At 56.4% G+C, this 14,888-nt stretch overlaps 3 protein-coding genes across 4 annotated transcripts in view; 1 reads left to right on the top strand and 2 right to left on the bottom strand.

Annotated features, from left to right (window-relative positions):
- The first annotated feature begins 1,121 nt into the window (after window positions 1-1,121).
- IL11RA (interleukin 11 receptor subunit alpha) lies at window positions 1,122-10,333 on the top strand. 2 transcript variants are annotated; one of them, XM_007470750.1, is made up of 13 exons: window positions 1,122-1,162; window positions 4,235-4,334; window positions 4,623-4,683; window positions 5,367-5,536; window positions 5,674-5,788; window positions 5,939-5,971; window positions 6,057-6,223; window positions 7,285-7,448; window positions 8,252-8,393; window positions 8,739-8,858; window positions 8,977-9,073; window positions 9,328-9,410; window positions 9,915-10,333. In XM_007470750.1, exons 2-13 carry the CDS (start codon window positions 4,235-4,237, stop codon window positions 9,929-9,931), a joined length of 1,269 nt encoding a protein of 422 aa, XP_007470812.1. In that variant the 5' UTR covers window positions 1,122-1,162; the 3' UTR covers window positions 9,932-10,333. The 2 variants fall into 2 exon arrangements, with proteins under 2 accessions (XP_007470812.1, XP_007470811.1); XM_007470749.1 differs by lacking the exon at window positions 1,122-1,162 and adding an exon at window positions 3,009-3,075.
- Window positions 10,334-10,483: 150 nt separating this feature from the next.
- CCL27 (C-C motif chemokine ligand 27) lies at window positions 10,484-11,105 on the bottom strand. The gene is given in 4 exon segments (XM_007472117.1): window positions 10,484-10,589; window positions 10,785-10,863; window positions 10,866-10,895; window positions 11,036-11,105. Coding segments are annotated over 4 exon segments (285 nt in total).
- A 2,943-nt stretch (window positions 11,106-14,048) lies between these two features.
- The window catches only part of LOC103073103 (uncharacterized), a 1,444-nt gene continuing 604 nt past the window's right edge, over window positions 14,049-14,888 (bottom strand). Inside the window, exons 3-4 of the mRNA XM_082931508.1 lie at window positions 14,652-14,711; window positions 14,049-14,528 (exon numbers count right to left, since the gene is read on the bottom strand). Coding sequence (XP_082787634.1) covers window positions 14,372-14,528; window positions 14,652-14,711 — 217 coding nt within the window. The 3' untranslated portion in view covers window positions 14,049-14,371. The remainder of the gene's footprint in view (window positions 14,529-14,651; window positions 14,712-14,888) is intronic.

Here is a 14,888-nt window from a genome sequence, read left to right as displayed (position 1 = left end):
TGTGAGTAATGCGGGAATGGCCAGAACACTTTTTGTCTCCATTCTTCTCAAGGGAATTGAGTCTCTGGGAGGGGAAATCACACAAGACTGGACAGTGATGATCTGACCCAGGAGAACCTTGGCTGCCTGCCTTCCGGTCCAGGATTCTCTCTTCCTAGGGACCCTGGAGGGGAAGGGTCAACTTGGAGTGTTACCCTGGTTTGGAAGAAGCTCAGACAAATGTGGTACACATTTCCCTTGAGCCCCCATTGGCTGGGGGGTGGAACCCTGGATGGGTGACATACATAGCTACACACACACATACACACACACCACACACACCTGATCCTACACCTTTTATTTGCCTGCATTTTGGAATCATCTGGGGAGTTTTAAACAGTACTGATTTACTTGGAGTGTGGCTTGACAGTTTTAAAACCACAGTGTCCAGCGACGTTTGAGACCCACTGCCTTACAACCAGTCCACCTCCTTCCTTATCTGGAGTCAGGGGCACCTTCAGCTTCTCTGGTCACCTGCCCAGTAGCTCCTAAGCCACTGAACTTGAGGCTATGTTTGAGGACAGCTGGGGGGTGGACGGGGCGGGGCCTGAGAGCTCTGGTCCTGCTGTCCCAGGAGGAGACGCTTTCAGGCCAGAACCCAGGAACCCGGCTCCAGGCTCGGTCTCTGGCAGCCTCCTCAGTCCCGGACGGGACAGGAAGTGTCCGGCAGAGGTGGGTGTGGGGGTGATTGGCAGTTGAAGGCTCCAATGGGTCGAGCCCCCCCATTTCACCCCTCTCCTTCCATTGGCGCCTGGGCGGAGCCGCCCCACGGCGGGGCCCCAGGGCGGCAGGGAGTGGAGGCCGGGGCAGAGGGCGAGGACGGAGGGCGCTGGCGGCGGCGGCCGCGGGGAGACGCTTTCAGGCCAGAACCCAGGAACCCGGCTCCAGGCTCGGTCTCTGGCAGCCTCCTCAGTCCCGGACGGGACAGGAAGTGTCCGGCAGAGGTGGGTGTGGGGGTGATTGGCAGTTGAAGGCTCCAATGGGTCGAGCCCCCCCATTTCACCCCTCTCCTTCCATTGGCGCCTGGGCGGAGCCGCCCCACGGCGGGGCCCCAGGGCGGCAGGGAGTGGAGGCCGGGGCAGAGGGCGAGGACGGAGGGCGCTGGCGGCGGCGGCCGCGGAAGGTGAGGCCTGATGGGGCCGCGGGTGAACTCGAGGGAGCCTTGCCAGGAGAGGGCGGGGCCTGGGGGTGTGGGATTTGAAGGGCCCGGAGTGACTGACGGACTGTCAGTGCGTGCGTGCGTGTGTGTGTATATGTGTGTGTGTGTGTGTGTGTGAGAGAGAGAGAGAGAGAGAGAGAGAGAGAGACTGCAAGGCTGTGTGTGACGCTGTCAGTGTGCGAAACTTCGCAAGTGTCGCTTGGTGAAACTGTCAGCTAGTGTGACTGCGGGTGTCGCAGTGCTGAGGCTGAGTCTGCATGTTGCTGTGCCTGTGTGGGATTATGTGTGTGTGTCAGTGTGCAGTTTGCGGGCAGAGACCGGGTCGTGCGTTTGTGTGTGTGTGAGAGGGCCTGTGACCACATCAGGGAATGTGTTTTGGGAAGGTCTCTGCGGAGTTTGAGACTGTGTCTGACAGTGTGAGAGCAGATGGCTAGGTTTGCGTGTGCCAGTGTGGGACTTCAGCATATGGCAGAGGAAGAATGAGACTTGCACTCGGCGTGTGTCCTGTGTCCTGTTAGACTGTGGAGGAGTGGAGCTGGGTTTGCATTTTGGGGACCCACTTCAGTAGCCAATGGGACTGACCTTTCTACTTAGTGGCCAGGGTAAGCAGACCATCCCCAGCACACTTGGCCCTCCCTCCTTCTTTTAGTGCTTGAGAATCCTTGTCACTGGTCCACTGCTCCTTATTTTCTGTCTCCCTGTCTGACTCAGTTTCCTTATATTTCTTTTTCTCTCTCTACTACTGTCTTCCTAGAGCTAGTGCTCTGTGTGTCTTCACACTTTCATCTTCCCAGGTATCTCAGTGTATCTGCTTTTTAGTCCTGCCTCTCATGTTCTCTGCATCTCTGTCTCTCTCTGTGCCCCTGTGCCTGACTCCCCTGTTCACCTTTGTCTCTTTGGCTATCTGGGGGCCTGAAATGGTGATGAGATGGGGGATCTGCCGTGCTAAGAGCTCCCTGGAAGAGGGGGCTTACACTATGACGAGTTGCTTTTAGAGAGTGCTGTGACTCCCCATCCCAGGGCGGAGTGCTAAGTGTGTGTGTCTGGCTGTGCAAGGAAGAGGGAGATGTGTGTCTGTGTGTGTGTCTGGGTATGTGTAAATGTTTAAGTGTCTGAGTCTGGGTGAGGATGTCTGAGTGTATCGGTGTAACTGTGAGTGGCTGTGTCTGAGAGTGTGTGTCTGAGGGTAAGTGTGGGTCTTGTGTATCTGGTACCAAGGGACCAAAGGCATTTCCTGGTGCTGGGGCCTCAAGAGTAGAGGGGGAGGTGAGAAATGGCTGGAACGTCCAGGGGAGGGGGAAACTGGACTCTTTGGCTTTTCTTTATATCCCCCAACATGGGGCCCTCTTCCCCTTAAAACACAGACAGCTGTGCCCTAAGGAAATATTTGCTGGGGAGTGAAAAGAGTGGGAGCACGAGTATGTGTCTGCTTTTTGATTTGACTGTGTCCGCGTGTGTTCAAGGGAGTGTCTTTGTTGACTGTGCCTGGGGAGTCCACGCGTGAATGTGCCTGTGTTCTGCTGTGTGAAAACACAGGAACCTCTTGCTGACAGGGACACAGCAGCTCTCCTTTCCCTCTTGCTGTGCCTGGCTGTGCCTGGCTGTGCCTGTGGCTTCCTTTCCAGACTCGGGGGAGGCCTCTTCCCTTCCCAGGGCCTTGGGTGGGAGGGGGTGGGAGAGCAGGAGGGAGGAGAAACGAGAGAGGAGGGGGCCTGGCTAGGGGCGGCTGAGCTCCATGGCCCAGAGGGGCGGGGGCAGGGAAGGGGAAGGAGGGGATGATTCTGGGGTCCCAGAACTGAGTAGAGCTGAGACGGGTGCTGTAGCTGGTGGGAGGAAGTCCTGGAGGCCATGGTCACTCAACCACTGGAATCATCGAGGTAGGGCAGGGCTGAGCAGGGTAAATGCGGCCGGGGGGCCCGGGGTGAGCCACTAGACACACTCAGACAGACGCGCAGACACGCGGAGGTTGCTGCTCAGCTCTACCTGGGAGGGATTTGGGCTCTCCCTCTTCTGGAGCCCTTGCCCAGGGCCCTTTGCCCATCTGCGCCTTCTCCCACCCCCCTTCCCTCTTCCCCACTGCGTTCCTCATCCTGCTTTCTCCCATCCAGGATTCCCTCTCTCCTAGCACCTCCATTCCCCATACACACATGGTTGGTTACCTTTTTGGCCTCTCTGAGATCCTGCTGCCCCAGCCCAGCCCTCACCTCATTGAGCTCTCACTGCCTCCCAGTCCTGATCTCTGAGCATCTCTTTGTCCTGTGGCCTCCACCCCAGCCTCCTGTTCCTGCAGCCTCCCAGCTTCTCTCAGCCTCCTCTCCCGTCCCGCCACCCTGTCTCCATCTTCTGGCTCCTCTCCCGCCCCCAGCCTCTGGCAGCAGTCAGGGCATCTGGATCTGCTTAACTCCGCAGCCTCAGCCTGCACCCTAGCCCCATCCGGCCTCGCAGGCTCAAGACCAGCAAGATTCCAGAGTCAGGCCCAGATGAGCGGCCCAGAGCAAGGAGCCAGGCCCAGGCGAGAAGAGGCTTGGCAGCCAGAGGAGGGCTAGGCCTCATGGCAGGGGTACAGGGTGGGCTCAGACCCACCATGACAGTCCCACCCCAGGGCGATGAGGGCTGCCTCAGGTCAGTCAGAGGCAACGACTATCCCCGGGCCAGGTGGGATGGACACGGAATTCCCAACAGCTGGATTGGAGGAGTTAATGGGAGTGACTGAGCCGGTGCCAACACTTGGTGCCAGGGGTGGGCGCCAAGGGTGGTGCGGGGGGTGGTGCTGGCACAGTCTGTCGCCTCCAGCTTTTGTTCTGGGCCCTAAGCCCACGACTGAGAAGGGGGGTGTGAGGGTGTGTGTGCGTGCGTGTGTATGCACTCACACACAGCGCTGGGCATATGGTGGAAAGGGGACCTTACATCAGAGGTCCTTACCCCACTGGGCACCTGGTTTCCTCCTAGAAAGCCCCAGTCTGGAAGAGGAGGAGGCAGGCTTTAGCCTCTCATCTTGGGAATGGGGGATTGGTGACCTTGCCTCTCTCCCCACAGATGAGCAGCAGCTGCTCAGGGCTGAGCAGGGTCCTGGTGGCCGTGGCTACAGCCCTGGTGTCTGCCTCCTGTCCCTGCCCCCAGGCCTGGGGCCCCCCAGGTGAGAAAAACTCTGCTCTATGACCCAACTCTGACCTGTGACTTGCCACCATCACCGTGGCCCCTCTCATGCCTAACCTGTCATCCTCCCAACCCCTGACATCTAATCTGGCAACATCTCTCTACCCTGCTCTCTGACCTCTGTCTCCAGATTATAACATGATGTTTTGACCCCATGACCCCACTCAGGTCTTAAAAGTCCACCCCTTATCCTGTCACTCTTACAAAGTGTGGGGTGGGGTGGGAGAGAGGGAAAGGAAGAGCCTCTGCTCAGAAGTGCCTTCAACAGGGGTCCAGTATGGGCAGCCTGGCAGGGCCATGACGCTGTGTTGCCCTGGAGTGACTGCTGGGTAAGTGCTCCACCAGCCTGCTGGGCTGACAGGACCCTTTCATGACCCATTTCTTGACCTTGCCCAGTCCTCACACCCCTCCCATCCTTGCCCCTTGTATCTGTAATCCTCACCTCTTTGTCTGTCTTAACCCTCAAACCATCCTTATTCAACAGAACATTCAACCAACATGTATTGAGCACCTGCTAAGTGCCTGGTCTATTCTAGGCCCTGGGATGCAGCAGTGCACAAGCCAGGCAAGATGCCAGGTAGTAATACCTGCAGGGCAGAAAATCAAAAGAGAGTGAGGTGGAAGAGGGTAACTGAGTGACGACTTTTTATTGGTAATAAGGGAAGGCCTCTCGGCGGAGGTGACATTGAAGCTGGTTTCTGAAGGCTGGGGTATAAGCAAGCATTCCTGACAGAGAGAACAGCTAGTGCAAAGCCCTGAGGTGGGAGTGAGCTCCACACTCTTGAACCAAAAGAGGCACAACCTGACTGGAGTGCAGTGGGGGAGGGGGAGACAGGAAGGTGATGGAGAAGGAAAGGAAGGCAAGGGCTAGATCACCAGGGGCTTTGTAAGCCAGCAAAAGGAGTTTGAGCTTTACTGCAAGCACAGTGAGAAGCCAATGGAGAGCTGTGACATGGTCTGACTCATAGTTTAAATCTTCCCGCTGTCTGTCATCATCTCATCTCACCCCCAGGGCCCCGGTGTCCTGGTTTCGGGACGGGGAGACAAGGCTGCTCCAGGGACCTGACTCTGGTCTAGGGCACGAACTGGTCCTGGCCGGGGCAGAAAGCACTGACGAGGGCACCTATATCTGCCGGACCCTGGATGGTGCACTTGGGGGCATGGTGACACTGCAGCTGGGCTGTGAGTTGGGGAGGGAGTGTTGGCGGTAGCAATGATGAGACATGGGGCTCCTGGGGGAATCCAGGCCCTGAGTAAGCCCTCTGGGATGGGGAGGGGCTGGGGACTTCTCAGTCTCCAGCTGCACCCTCTGCCTCTAGACCCCCCAGTCCGCCCTGTTGTCTCCTGCCGAGCAGCTGACTATGAGAACTTCTCCTGCACTTGGAGTCCCAGCCAGGTTAGCGGTTTACCCACCCGCTACCTCACCTCCTACAGGTGTGTGCATGGTCGGTGTGTATACCTATACGTTTGGGTGTTTAGCAAAACGTGGGTATGGGAGGTAGGTAAGGAGGTCCTGAGGAAGGCCTGAGAGAGAAGGAGGACCCTCCTTTCCTTCCTGACCTCAGATGGCCTCCTCCCTGCCAGGAAGAAGACGGTACCAGGAGCTGATGGCCAAAGGTAGGACATGACGGGGAAGCTGGGGGCTCTAGCTGGGTCCCACAGTGAGCATTTCCAAAGCTCAAGACCACATCCTCTCTCCTAGGATGAGTCCATCCACAGGGCCCTGGCCATGCCTACAGGACCCCCCAGGGGCTGCCCGCTGTGTAGTCCATGGGGCAGAGTTCTGGAGCCAGTACCGGATCAATGTGACTGAAGTGAACCCCCTGGGGGCCAGCACACGCCTGCTGGATGTGAGCTTGCAGAGCATCTGTGAGTACCCACTCCTAGAGCTCTTCCCAAATCCCTACCACAGAGAGCCCAAACGGACCCCGGAGTACAGGTACCCCCCAAATTCAGAACTCTCCTCCCCTGAGCTCCCACATGGTTCCCTCCCAACATAGACCCGTTTCGGCACACAGATGGCCCCCATGGAGACTAAGAACCCAAGGAGATCAGAGCCCAGGAGGCAGGGTTACATCAGCTCCTAGAGACTGCTGCCACTACCCGCTTCCCTACTAGTCCTTCCTGGCTGCCTAGCCCCAGTGCTGCCTGTCTGCTTCTACGCCTTGTGCCGAAGGCAGTTCTATCTCATGTCCTCCCTGCCCAGTGGAAGCCCTTGCTGGCCTCTCCTTCCTCTTGATCTGTGTGTGGAAGGGGGTCACCAAAGCTCTGGCTGGAATTTGGGCCAACTCATCTTCCTTGGATGGAAAGCAGAATCACTCTTTTTTAAAAAAATTTATTTATTTTATTTATTGATTTTTGGCTGCATTGGGTCTTCGTTGCTGCATGCGGGCTTTCTCTAGTTGTGGCGAGCGGGGGCTACTCTTCCATTGTGGTGCATGGGCTTCTCATTGCGGTGGCTTCTCTTGTAGCGGAGCATGGGCTGTAGGCGCGCAGGCTTCAGTAGTTGTGGCACGCGGGCTCAGTAGTTATGGCTCGTGGGCTCTAGAGCGCAGGCTCAGTAGTTGTGGCACACGGGCTTAGTTGCTCCACAGCATGTGGGATCTTCCCAGACCAGGGCTTGAACCCGTGTCCCCTGCACTGGCAGGCAGATTCTTAACCACTGCGCCACCAGGGAAGTCCCAGAATCATTCTTTAACTCACTCAACAAACATTTCAAAAATCCGTCCTCAGATCTTAGCTTACTTTATAATAGGGATGACAGATAGGTCCTGTGCCTAATGGATGATCAAGCTTAAGATTTCCCCAACCTCCTTGGAAGTGCCTCCCCTCAAGGACCTTTAGGCACACACCCATCTTCCCTTGGGAGGTGGTGGGGAAGAGATGAGTACCTGTCTTGTGCCCTGAATTTGTGTCTCCACTGCCCTCAGTGCGCCCTGACCCACCCCAGGGGCTGCGGGTAGAGTCGGTACCTGGCTATCCTCGCCGCCTGCGTGCCAGCTGGACATACCCTGCCTCCTGGCCCCGCCAGCCCCACTTCCTGCTCAAGTTCCGGCTGCAGTACCGTCCAGCACAGCATCCAGCCTGGTCCATGGTGAGGCCCTTGGAGTGCGTCCCAATCTGGGGCTGTGGGTCCTGTCTCTAGTTTCATGTTCCTGCATGTTCTGCGTGACCAGATCTGGCAGGTCACTGACGCCCCGTGGCTTCCCCTACAGCGTACTCTCCATGGGCCAGGCCTTGTGCTGGGTGCTGGGTTGTAGCAGAGACTGAGGGACCGAGCCTGTGCCCTGCAGGGCTGTAACTGATCTCAGCCCATCTGTGGGAAGACAGCAGTGATTTTTTTAAAATAACTTTTCTAGGAAAAGGAGTGCCTTTCAGCCAGAGGCACAGCCTCATACAAACACTCATATACTCAGATGTGGATAGAGGTGAAGTCCCACATCTGGAGATGGCAAAGATTGGCCAGCATCAGGCCTGGGGAGCCGCTGCCTCAGACAATAACCAATATTTATTGAATACCATCTGTCTGCCAGGCACTGTGCTACACATTTTACATGTATTATCTCGTTTAGGTGTATTCACCTCTATTTTACAAATGAAGAAACTGAGGCACAGAGAGAGGTCCAAGGTCACTCAGTAAGTGGTACAGCAAAGATTTGAACACAGGCAGTCTGAAGTCACAGCCTGTCTACAAAACCACTGTGCACTTTTGTCTTCTGAACACTAGGTGTAGACCTGACACCACTAGCCACCCTACGTGAGGCCCACACGGCTGCATCAGGCTGACAGGGACAGGACTGGGAGGAAGGGGTGCTCTTTGCAGACTGGCTCTGGGGGGCAGATAGGCTGAGTGCTTATAACCTGGATAATGTGCCGATGAACCATCTGCACTGCCAGGTGGAACCGGCTGGATTGGAGGAGGTGATCACGGACGCTGTGGCTGGGCTGCCCCATGCCGTGCGGGTCAGCGCCCGGGACTTTCTGGACGCAGGCACCTGGAGCGCCTGGAGCCCCGAGGCCTGGGGTACTCCGAGCACCGGTGAGAGACAGAGCCTAGGGAAAGGGCAGAGGCCCCGCTGCTGAGCATCTATCGGTGGAACTGCAGGCGCTACGGGGCGGCATGGCAGTTGCGGCCCCAGGCTTCACCTGTAGCTGCCTGCAGCCCGGCCCTAGCTTAAACCCTGCCCCAGATTAAACCCCGCCCCTCAGCCTCCGCCCCTCAGCCTCCACCCCTGCTTACATCCCCAGAAGCTGGCTCTGCCCTTTCAAGCTCCGCCTCCGAGGCGACCCTGTGTCCAACCCTGGCCCTGGCCTCGCCTGGCGGGCCCTGGCCTCCGCTCCGACCCCACGTGGATAGTTCTCCTCAGGTCTCGTCTCCCTCCAGGGCCCCTACCGAAGGAGATACCAGCTGGGGGCCAGCAACACGCGCAGCCAGAGGAAGAACCTCAGGCGGTTAGCCCTGCTCCCCCAAGACCGTCCCTCCTACCAGACCCACGGCCACTTGGTGAGCTTGGGCAGATGGGCAAAGGTGGTAGAGGATGGGAAAGCCCCAGAGAGAAGGGGGCACCGAGTTTGGTCAGGCAGGCTTGCTCTCACAGCTGGCACGTGACCCTCTCCCTCAGACCACAGAGATGCCCTGGAGCAGGTGGCTATGCTGGCATCTTTGGGAATCTTCTCTTTCCTGGGACTGGTGGCTGGGGCCCTGGCACTGGGGCTCTGGTAAGTGACTGCCATTGGCCTCTCATCCTCTGATCCCACACAGGGGCTCTTGATACCCATAGACCACACCCGTTCCCACCCCTCATGACTTTGCACTGAACGTGTCTGATTCTGGAACCATTCCTCCTCCTTCTCCCGCCCCCAACTTCATGATTCTCACCCTTTCCTCTCTTGACCCTTTACTAACAAACCTTTTTGGAAGAGACTGAGATGCCTCACATTGTCAGGGAGACAGCTTCCTTTTTGTGCTCCAGGCTGAGGTTGAGACCAGGTGAGAAGGATGGGCCTCAAAAGTCTGGGTTCTTGGCCCCGATGATTCCGGTGGACAAGCTTCCAGGTGAGTATGACCTCTGGGAGGTTTGGACTTGGAGATGTGTGCCCTCATTTTGAGTGTCTGGATTATGAGCCAGGTGCCTTAGTCATAAGGGTTTTGGGAATCAGAGTTGGGTCTCCTCATTCTTGTAACTTCTGGACTCAGGGATGGGCCTTTCGTTCTTGAGTCCAGGGCTCAGAGTTGGGTCTCTTCTGTCTCTTGCAGGATACTGGGGCTCCTAGATGGATTCCCTCCTCATTTTCAGGGTATTAGGCTCAGAGCTGGATATCCATCCTTATTCTTGGGATGTCTGGATCAGAGCTGGATCCCCTGCCTTATTCTTGATGTGCCTGGGCCCAGAGCTAGGTCCACTCCCTCATCTTCAGGGTATTGGGGCTTACAAAGAGGTGGGCTCCCCTATTCATTTTTGGAGTGTTGGGCTCAGAGCTGGGTCTCCTCCCTCATTCTCAGGGAATCTGGGACAAGATCCAGTCCTACTATCTCCCTTGATTTTCCTCCTTCTTCTAGGAGTCCCAAACCTGTAGAGGATCTTGGAAGGCTTCAGCTGATTCCACCTATAACTCTGTCTTGCTGGTGTGGATGGACAGACAGGTGGAACCCAGGCAGGACAGTAGATCCCCATGGAGGGGGGTTCTCAGCTGGAAATTCTGTTTGGAGCTCATTTCTATGAGACTCTGTGTTCCCAACTTGCCAGCTGAAAGGTGCCTAGACCTCTGGCTTCATCTCAGAGTTGGCAGTCCACCTGAGGATGTGTGTAGATGTGTATGTCTATGTCCATGTGTGTCCAAGTGTATGTGAGGCAGGGAACATGTGTTCTCTGCATGTATGTATACAGGTACCTGAGGAGTGTGTGTGGGTCCTTGGCTCTTGGCCTTGCCCCTGGCGGGGGTTGTGAAGGTGTGAATAAAGAGAATGAGGAGGTTCTTCTGTTTATTGACATGTCTCACAGCTCCGGATTTGGGACACACAGGAGAATACACAGAACTTGGAGACCACAGTCAGAGACTATTGGGCAATGCTGCTTTATTATTTTGGCTACTGGGGGCCCCGGCCCATTTTCCCTATCATCTCCAAACTCAGTTGGGCAGAGTCCCCTGGAGCCGCTTCCCTTGGCAGTCCAATCACAGAGTCAGGCTGCGGTTCTGGGGGTGGATGCAGACGCTGCGTCGAGACAGGTGAAACCTGGGAAAGGAAAGGTCCAAAGCCATGGTCGTAGCTTGGAGATGAGGGTAATGCCCAGGGGTTAGAGGCAAAGGCCAGATGAAAACCTGAGTTGGCATCAGAATTAGCAATTGGGGCCGGGTTGAGATCAGCATCAGGGGTTGGGACTGAGGTCAGAGTCAGGGGTCAAATCAGGGGCAGAATCAAAGCTCACACGAAGGCCTATCAGCTTTCTGAAATTCCACTCGGATGACCTTCCTCAGTAGTTTGCTTGAGAGTGGCTGTCGGTAGAACAGCATGATGTAGTGCTGGGTGCCAGTGGCAATGCTAGGGGACAACAGGACCATGTGTTCAGAGGGCTTCTGACCCTAAGCTCCATCAGATAGCTGGAGGCTGGGCTTCCTGGGCCCCTTTCCCTCCATCCCATTCACCCAGACCCCTGGCCTTCTAGACCCCCAAACACTCACCTCCTCCAGGGTCTGGGCTTAGGAGCAACAGTAGCAGCAGGAGGCTGCTGGTGGGTGAGGGCCCCTTCATGATGCTCAGCCTGGATACTTCCTTCTTTCTCTGCCTCCTTCCCTACCTTTTATCTGGGTGCCTTTTACCTGGGGCACCAGCTGAGTCAGCAGCAGGTGAAGATGTATTGCTCATCCTGTGACACTCCTGGGCCCTAATTACCAGAGACCCCTGTGCCACAGACCCCCCTCCTCTTTTAGGACAGTAATTTCCCATGGGCTCCTAAATCCTGGGCAGAGAAGCTGGGGAGGGGGGTTGTGCATGTGGGGACTGATGGTACAGTAACTGAGTAAGGGTGGCCAAGGATCTACAGTGGCATCCAATGATGGACATTAACACTCACATACTCATAGTTACACATTCACAGTCACACCTCAGTCACTCGATCAACCTCCCATGGTCAGACAACCCCAGATGGAATCATATAGTCCCAGTTATACTCAAAGTTCCACTCCCACACAGTTGTGTTTTCACAGTCATCCAACCACACAGTCACACTAGCACACCCAAATTCTGATGGGGGAGTTGTGGGTGGGCTGGGAGCAGATGGCAGGCCAGCACCAACTTGCCTTCATTTCCCCCTGCCCGCTTCCTGCACTAGCCTGCTTGTCTTATTAGGAAAAATTGATGGGAATGGCTCCCTAAAGCAGGCCCTTCTGACTGAGGAGGAGTCTTGCCTGGGCCAGTCACATTCAGACTGAGAAGCTGGGAGAAGGCCCTTTTTGGTGGTAATGGGTTGCCTTGGGGATACTGAGGTGTGGGTTGCTTTCCCCAGGAAGATGAGATAGGGAGGAATGATGGGGTGGATAAGGAGGGCAGATGAGGGAAGATAAAAGTTCTTTGGTGCCAGGTTGCTGCTGTCCAACAGGTAAGAGACCCAAGAAATCTTACGTTCCTGTTTTTGCCTAGTCCTGTCCCAGACATGCCAGCCTCTTACCAGCAGGGGCCTGGGGTTTCCAGCCCCTGGCTTATCGAGACATCAGATTCAAGAGCTCAGTTACCTCTCCTTTGTTCTATTCGAATGCCAGTTTCTCTCTATTGTGGGCCTGGAAGAAACTCCCCCTCCCCAACCCTTACACCCTCTGCATCCCATACTCTTGCTAAAGCCCTGACCTCCCTTTACCTTCCTGTCCCTTCTTTTTAAATCCCATATCCAGCCCTCACCCCTTCTACCCCTAGCCACCCCCCTCCCCACCCAATGCAAAACTATTCCTCATCTTCCTTCTCCTGTCCTTTCCAGGAAGCTGGGGACAGCCTAGGGTGGGGGCAAGCTGCTATGTTTAGTGCCCCTGGCACCCTGAAGAATTTCCCACTCCTGGTCTGGAGATTTGAACGCTCCTGTCCTGCTCTATATTTTAAACATAAACTGATCATCACCCAATAATACGGCCCTTATCTGGTTGTTGCAGGGGTACCTTCTACAACCTTCTGCTCTGTCACCAGCTACCCTCTATGGGGCAGGCCTACTCTTGGGATGGGGACTCATACCTCCCTGGGCATCTTTCTGCTGCAGGGCGGCTGCAACAATCAGGAGCAACCCTAAGCTCGGATAGTAGGGACTAATGCCCCTCCCAGGCTGAACGACTCGAGCTTCTCCAGCTCCTGTCCAGGGTAAGGCCTGGGGGCTCCTTCCCTGGAGCTTGTCTTATGGATACTCAGGAAATTTGAGTATCCTGAGGGATTCTGAGGTGTAGGCCCAGGGCTGGACAGGGTACTCGTCAGGGTTCTCAATGTAGACATTGTGAGAAAATGCCTCAAGAGCCTGGGTCCATTCTTGAAGGTGGCCACAACCCAGAGGTCACTCATCTTGAATTTCTAGTACCAGAGGCCTTAGGGTCTCTCACCCACCCTCCAGTCTGGACTTGGACCCCAGAGCTCGGGTGCACCCACTGAGGCACCATCATCTTGTCACAAATCTTCAGCTGGCTGGCTGTCACACACTTTGGAGTCTTTCCTGGACCAGTCAATCCAGAGGCCTGGGAAGGAAGAAACAAATTCTTCCAGGTATGCACCCATCTCTCCTCTTTGGCTTCTCCAAAGATAGGGTCAAGTCTCTTCTTTTTTTTTTTTTTTGCGGTACGCGGGCCTCTCACTGTTGTGGCCTCTCCCGTTACGGAGCACAGGCTCCGGACATGCAGGCTCAGTGGCCATGGTTCATGGGCCCAGCCGCTCTGCGGCATGTGGGATCTTCCTGGACCGGGGCATGAACCCGTGTCCCCTGCATCGGCAGGTAGACTCTCAACCACTGCGCCACCAGGGAAGCCCGGGCCAAGTCTTTTTCCCAGCTACAACCTGCTATGGCAGGGTCAGCACCAGGCTGGAAGTTAGCTCTGACCCCACCCACAAACTGGGCTGTCCCTTTAACTTAATTCTGTGGTGCCCTCCCTGGTGCTGGGGCCAGTCCCTAACTGAAAGCAGACCCACTAGGAGTCCCTGACCCTTCATCACTTCAGGAGCTAGTGGGTTTCAGCCCAACTCGGTGACAAGACAGAAAGGAAAGGTAGGGAGCAGTGGCCCTTGGGTTCTCCTAGGGAGGTTACACTTCGGGGGGCTGATGCCAAGTATCTATGTACCTTTGTTTTTTTTTTTTTTGGCTGCGCTGTGCGGCATGCGGGATCTTAATTCCCCAACCAGGGATCGAACCCATGCCCCCTGAAGTGGGAGCATGGAATCTTATCCACTGGACCATCAGGGAAGTCCCTGATGCCAAGTATCTTTAAACTTGGGATCCAACTGGAGGAGCCAGAAGCTGGGGTGTTAACTGTAGGAAAGACCTCCAACAGTTCTAAGTCATTCCCCTATGGCAGGCTGAGGGTAGCAGCTTCTAGGAATCTTTCCCTCCTCTCACAGCCTACTTCCTACAACTATGGGCTTAAAATATTTTAGATCCACTCCCAGGAGAAGATTCTTCAGGCACCTGGCAAAGTCCTGTCTAGGAGGAAGGTGGAAGCAGAGAGCGGGGATTGTGAGGATTTATGGATGTGGGGACAAGGCTGGGAGGAAGATAAAGCCAGGATTATTTAGCTCCCTCCATACAGGCCACTCACAGAGATGAGTGTGTGTGTGGTGGGGCGGGGGGCTTAGGTGGTGGAAGGCAATCACTGGTAGTAAGGGGAGGCCTGACTCTGATGAGGGGCCCTTAGGAATAATGGGAGCCTGGACACGGACGGACACCCTATCAGGGAGAGAGGCCCCGTCAATACGGAAACAGCCGGCGTGGAGAGGGGCTCCCAGCCCGAATGGCGGTAGCGGCGGCAGAATCAGGAGGGCAGGACGGTGGCTTTGGTTTAAATCTTTAATGCACCAGCTGGCTGGGCAGTGGCAGCGGGGGTGCGGCGGGGGAGGCTGCGACCGGAGCGCTGGGGAGCAGTGCCCAGTCCGCTTGACAGACAGCTCATCAGGCCCCGCAGAGGCTCCAGCTTCTGCTCCCGAGGGTGCGCTGAGCTGTGGGGCGACCCGACACAGGCATGAGGTGGGGCGGGGGCTCCCAGCTTCCCCGCGATCGGTTCTCCCGGACTGAGCCTCGTCCATGCCCCGGGCGGGTCCGCGGTATCGCAGCCCCCTCACCTCCGCTCCCTCCGCCACATGCGCAGCCAGGGGAAAAAGTAGAAACAGCCCCAGTAGATCCTGCAAAGAGAAGGCAGAGCCGGGCGGGGCGGGGCGGGGCTGACCCCACCGACTCCGCCCCTTGGACGCCTCGCCCCTCTCGTGGAAGGCTCCGCCCCGCCTTTTAGAGGCGGTTCCTCCAGCCCACGCCCCCTAAGAGGCCCCACCCCTCCCGCTTCTCCCGCCCCAGAAAACTCG

This window comes from Lipotes vexillifer, unplaced genomic scaffold (genome assembly GCF_000442215.2).
Source record: "Lipotes vexillifer unplaced genomic scaffold, Lipotes_vexillifer_v1.1 scaffold2225, whole genome shotgun sequence".
Classification (NCBI taxonomy): Eukaryota; Metazoa; Chordata; class Mammalia; order Artiodactyla; family Lipotidae; genus Lipotes; species Lipotes vexillifer.
The sequence above is the reverse complement of the archived record's forward strand: the minus strand, read 5'-3'. Positions and strand labels throughout refer to the sequence as shown.

Bases quoted from the DNA above. Each gene is read 5' to 3' on its own strand.
- IL11RA (XM_007470750.1), top strand. From the start codon at position 4,235: ATGAGCAGCAGCTGCTCAGGGCTGAGCAGGGTCCTGGTGGCCGTGGCT. The intron at 5,972-6,056 runs GTAGGACATGAC...CCTCTCTCCTAG, and splicing joins CCAGGAGCTGATGGCCAAAG to GATGAGTCCATCCACAGGGC. The intron at 8,394-8,738 runs GTGAGAGACAGA...GTCTCCCTCCAG, and splicing joins CTGGGGTACTCCGAGCACCG to GGCCCCTACCGAAGGAGATA.